The sequence below is a fragment of the Stegodyphus dumicola genome, chromosome 9, assembly GCF_044657685.1.
Source record: "Stegodyphus dumicola isolate Sdum_Otavi_A_Nest chromosome 9, ASM4465768v1".
Classification (NCBI taxonomy): Eukaryota; Metazoa; Arthropoda; class Arachnida; order Araneae; family Eresidae; genus Stegodyphus; species Stegodyphus dumicola.
The window spans coordinates 47,531,539-47,537,538 of NC_140776.1; the positions used below are offsets into that span (position 1 = coordinate 47,531,539).

Consider the following 6,000-nt stretch of genomic DNA (forward strand, 5'->3'; position numbering starts at 1 on the left):
GCTCATTTTCAAAACAAGTCGCAGCTTTTTCTTATCAGATTGATTGTTTCTTTCATTACTGGCATATAATTACATAGAATTTTTATCAGATAGTTCAGTTTTATGTCTAAGGCCATTTTCGTCAGTTAGGATTAAGTCAGTTAGGATGCAATCACAGTGCTTGCCCGAAGCCGAAAATATAGAAAAGGTAAAGTCAAAGGTTAAATTCTTCAACTCTAATGAGAATGCATTAGCGAAGTAAAGTACTGCATTTTTACATAATTTCTGAGTAAGTTATTCGTACGAACTGAAATATTTCTTGCATTTAAACTTGTGTTCCAAATTAAGATTTAACTTCAAATTAATGTAGATAATTACTGAGAGCATTAGATTTTTGTAGAGTAGTTTATGTGAGATGAGATCGCTTGGGGTCACGTGATATGAACCGGCGAATCAGGATGTTGAACCATAGTAAATTCTTAATTTAATGTCTTTTTGCAAATTTATTGCCTTTATTTATTGGCTTTTTATAAAATTGTAAGCGATATTAAAATGTTTATGCCTTCAAAAAAAGAATTCTTAGAACTAACATTCTTTTTTAATATTTTTTATGTGCATACTGTATGTTGTCGCCAATAAAGTCTGCTTGGCAAAATTTGCGCCGGCGAAACGGAAAAGTAGCGAAATTTCTACTCCTCCCTAAAAAAACATGTATGTAGGTTTATTGATTAACCTTTCAGGATAAATACTTAATTAAAATGTAAAATATACATGTAATAAATAATTTTGTGCTATTATAAATCATTATTTATATTCTTCTGCAAAATATCACAATGGTGCCTTGCACTACTAAGTAAGTATCTTTTTTTTTTTTTTTTTTTAGAATTTTATTAGATTGTACTACATAAACTTAAAAATAGTTACTTTCATTCTAATGCTACTGTATTATCCTCTAATAAATATGTTATGTTTTTATTACTTCACTGTTTTGTAATAAACTTGTTATGTTTTTCTCCCTCTCATATTTACCTTTCTAATAATTCAGAAATCCTCCTTACCCACATATTATTAAAACAAGTGCAAAGCAAATGCAAAAACAACATTTCAGGAGTGATTATAAAATTAACTTCCAATCAAAATTTTAGGTATAGAAATATTATAGACAGCATGGGGAAAAAAAAAAAAAATAGCATACTTCATTGTGATCAACTTGTAACTGAACTAGATTTTTCTTTACACTTGAAAATGAGTCAGAAGAAATGTCTCCTTCAACATCAATTATTTCATTTTCTTCAGACTTTTCTGATGCTTTCAAGGAACTGTTATTTGAACACTAAAAATGAAAATTGCATATGTTTAAGTAACAGAGAAAAACTTTAAAAGAAGAGGAAGGCAATATTATTAATGTACTTTCATATTTACCATGGTACTAATCTTGAGGGCAAAATCATCAAATAATTTATTAAAAGTTAATATGTCACACTCTGCACTATCTGTTGGAACCAAAAGGAACTCTTTAATAATTCCAATGTGCTGAATCTATAATTAAACAAAACAAAAAAGACAAAAGTTGAATAAAATTAATAACATATCTTGTTCTGTAAATTGAAGAACTTTTAAGGGTTTAATCCTAGTATCCGGTGCACACGTGATTTGGCTACTACTTTTGGCGACTTTATGATGAGCAATAAAAAAGGGACATATACGATGAGTAGTAAACAGGTCATTCAAAGAATATATATAGTTATACATAATATATACTTAGTATATAGTGTATAGTATATACATAGACGTTGTTTGGGTATGTATATAGTGTATAGTACATAGACGTTGTTTGGGTCATTTTTGGTGTTGGCGATAATTTTCAAAATCGCGCCAAAGCTGCACCGTATACTAGGATTTTACCCTTTTAAGAATATAAATAAAATATTACTAATTGATAAGTTTTTTTTTAATAAAAAGAATTTTTTAATACAACTAGGAAATTTCTAGTTCTATTCAAAATGGTATAACTACATGCATCTATAACATCAGCAGGTGTCATTTGTGTAATGTCTTTGATTCCTTGACCCACTTCTCTCAATAACTGAGAACCTATCAGATATAATATGAGTTAAAGGAAAAGGGCACAAGTATTAAAGCCAGTTTTTGCTGCCAAATGTGGAGGTCTTTGAATAAAGCTGCAAAAACCAAAATGCATAAAAAAAACAGAGCAAAATATTTCTTCTTGGTAATGAATGCAATATCATATGAGGAACATACTACACTTAATTTTGAATGGGAAGTTAGGTAATATTCAGCATATAATTCAGATTGTGAACCTTGCGACTTCTCTGTATTTTGCAACTCAAAGACTATCTGGACAATTAACAAGTTCCAGTGATGAATAGGAACAAAAAGAGGTTCTATACAAGCTTCGTTTTGAAGTTTTGTATAGGTTGGGTACCATTTAGTATACAGTTCAGATCTTGCAACTTGCATACATTCTCAAATTGAAAATATTGAATAAATTACAATTTCAGATTGTAAGGTTCTTAAATTATCATTTGGATCTTTAAGTTCTTTTTTTCTGTATTCCTCACTAGAATGTAAATTTACTGTGCACTTAAGCTGAAGTTATTTTCCATTTCGAACAGAACATTTCTAGTATGCTTGTTGCATGGCTAGTTTCTGGTAGCTCTAGCCAGTTGTAACTATCTAAGCTTTATGTTCTCTTGATGTTAGTACTTTAAACTATCGTGTCTTTAAATTGTTAAGCCAGCATGTAGATTAGTATTTGACTGTGTAGTCTTAGATTACAGATCACTATTTAATTTGCATTCTCACAAATTGTGATTATTTCTAGCACAAAGTTATGCCCTTATATTAAACTTAGTTTCAATAAAATAGTTGTTTTAAAATCCTTCATGAACTTTGCTGTACTATCCCAGACATAGCAATAACTTGCTAAATCTTTGTTAGGACTAAAGTTCCAGTACTAGACCAAGTAGTATAACCTTATAAAATGATGAGCAGATACAATAGTTCTTATTGTGACATTACTATAACATTCTGCATCTATCAATTGAGAGGTTCAGTTTGAAAACACAATACAGTAGATCTGATCATTACATGCCTGAATCCTTCCTATACGAAGACAATAAAGTAATATATGTAAGAAAAAAAACTTTTTATATCCTAATGTTAAACAATACAATGTCTTTCGAAACATTTGGAACAGTCAGAATTGGATTTTTTTTGGCATCACTCACACAAACACACTAACTTTTCTGGGGGTGGGCCATGAACAACCCCAGTATCCCTAAAGTTGATGCCATCTACGTAACATTATTTTAGATATTCATAAAATGACCCATTAACAATCCAATTGCCCTACCACGAGCCAGGGCAAGGACGCTGAGAAACACAGAACTACAGAAAGCATACACTGTGACAAGCACGTTTTCAAAAGCTATTTAGGGATGAAAATCATAAAAAGTAATTTCAGATGAAGATAATACATACATAAAGAATTATAAAAAAAAATTATGAATTAAAAGGAATAAAAACAACATCACAAATTATGTGAACACAAAGCCATGTAATTGTCAAGAACCTCTTTCAAAAACTGTTCCACAGAAGATAATACATTTCGTACACTTTCCATGTCGTTATTATCGAATCGTACCACTTAATTAAAATAAGATATTCAACAATTCCAATTCAAATGATTTTGAACGGTCAAGAACTCAGGGCATAAGTGGTGAAAGCCGAGCTCCGTTACCAAGGCAACCAGTCACTGCTACGTCACAGACAGACAGACAAAGTAGACAGAGGTCAGCGCTAAATCCCCAAACGCACAGGGAGGTCACGTGACCTTCGAATACGTGTAAGATGATGTCACATCAAAGATACGCCCCTTACGCTCAGTAAATTTCTGCGCATATATTGAACCATGCTTGTGCAATATGAATTTCAGAAGCAGAGAAAATTTTTCTGAAAATACTACAGATGCTAACTAAATACATACCAAATATTAACATTTTAACATGTATAGCTTTCCAATATACTCTTGTGTTTATTTTAAAGCACTGAGAAACATATGAGATTTCAATTTTAAATTCATTCTATTAATTAGTGTTTTGTGCCTTAATTTCATCATAGTATTAGAAAAAAATTAATGAAATAAATGAAATTAATTAAAAAATTAGTTTCTCTATATATTATTCAAATGAATAATTATTTAATTTAAAATTACGAACATTTTGTAATAAATGTGACAACTTGTATTGTTTTATTGTATATCTGAAAGGAATCTGATTTAAATATAAATTATTTACATAATCTTTGGCTGCAAAAACTATCATGTAATATATTTAAACAAAAGATCTACTGGAAGATTTTTTTTTTTTAGTTTTTGCATGTTCAGAATTTTTAATGTGTATATAAGTTCATTCTGAATAGTTTTGATAAATATATTGCACCCACACTAAATTTAAATAACAAATTTTTATCCTGTGAAATACACTCAAATTTTAATATGAATGAGCCCTTGTGAAGCTGCCAAGGTATTTTCATAGAAAGCTAATATCAATTTAAGGCTTAAAAATGACTTCAAAGATGGATTCCAGGCTATAAAATTATGAGGGTACACTTTTAGCTTTTAGAAACTATTTATTTACAATCTTAGAATGTATAATCACAGAGAACTGCAATACCAGCATAGTTCTATTTTTCAATCTGTATCCAAAGTGTTGCCAATTACAAGTTACTAAATATTAAATGTTACCATTTACAAATTATTAAATATTACATCTTCCGTTTTTTTAAAGAGTTCAAAAGTTTTAACAGTCTAAAATCAGTCCAAATACCAGGCCGGCATTCTAATCAGTCTCCCACTTCTAGTTCTTAGCTCACCGTTCCTTGTTTCTGAGTTAGCAGAGTTTGGTAGTTGATCTTCTAAACTTTGCCCTTGAGAATATCTGGAATCATATCCTTTTACATCTGTTTTCTGTGTATTAACTCCTTGTTCTGTTCCTCTGATATTCTCATCAACAGCTGAACTGTTTTCTCTAATATCTTTTCTATTTCTTTTCAATACTGATCCACCTAATCTAAGTATATATGATCTAGGCGTCTTATGCACTTCTTCTACAACTGCTGGTTTCCAGCGATTATCTTTATATACCCGAACACAATCTCCTTTATTTAGTAATGGTAATGTTTTTGTATGACGATCATAATATGACTTCTGTTTAGTTCTTTCTTGGTTGATTTTTTCTTTTACATTTCTCACAACTTGAGGTTTAAGTAATTCTTCAGATGTAGGAAGAATCGTTCTTGTTCTTCTACTCATAAGTCGTTGAGCTGGTGATCCTAGCATCTCATTTGTTGGAGTGTTCCTATGAGCTAACAAAGCTAAATAAGGATCAGCATGATCTGCTTGAGCTTTCTTTAACAATTTCTTCGCCGTTTGTACTGAACGCTCTGCTAATCCGCTCGACTGTGGATGGTATGGACTGCTTGTTTTATGTTTAAATTGGTATTTCTTTTCAAATTCTGAAAATTCTTTACTTGCAAACTGAGGTCCATTATCAGATATCACTATCAATGGTTATACCGTATCTTGCAAAATGAGATTTCATGTAACTGATCACTGTCTGACTTCGAGTATCTGGTAGTTTGGAGATTTCAAAAAAGTTGGAATAGTAATCTACAATTAATAAATATACATCTTTGTTAATCTCAAATAAATCTGTCGCAACTTTATACCAAGGTAAATTGGGAATTTCATGTGGTATCATAGGCTCTCTTATGTTTTTGTTCTGGTATTCATTACATATAGAACATTTTGAAATTTTATCTTCTATCTGCTTGTTCATAAATGGCCAAAACAAAACATCTCTAGCTCTTTTCTTACATTTTTCTATACCAAAATGACCCTCATGAATTAAATTTAACATTTCCCTTTGCATAGATAAAGGAATAATTACCCTTCCTCCTTTGAAAAATAAATCATTTTCCATTGTCAACTCATCTCTG

At 30.6% G+C, this 6,000-nt stretch overlaps 1 protein-coding gene across 1 annotated transcript in view; it reads right to left on the reverse strand.

Annotated features, from left to right (window-relative positions):
* The window catches only part of LOC118190587 (MAP3K12-binding inhibitory protein 1-like), a 36,713-nt gene extending 32,903 nt beyond the window's left edge, over positions 1 to 3,810 (reverse strand). Inside the window, exons 1-3 of the mRNA XM_035361340.2 lie at positions 3,575 to 3,810; positions 1,402 to 1,518; positions 1,175 to 1,312 (exon numbers count right to left, since the gene is read on the reverse strand). Coding sequence (XP_035217231.1) covers positions 1,175 to 1,312; positions 1,402 to 1,518; positions 3,575 to 3,625 — 306 coding nt within the window. The 5' untranslated portion in view covers positions 3,626 to 3,810. The remainder of the gene's footprint in view (positions 1 to 1,174; positions 1,313 to 1,401; positions 1,519 to 3,574) is intronic.
* Positions 3,811 to 6,000: the final 2,190 nt, after the last annotated feature.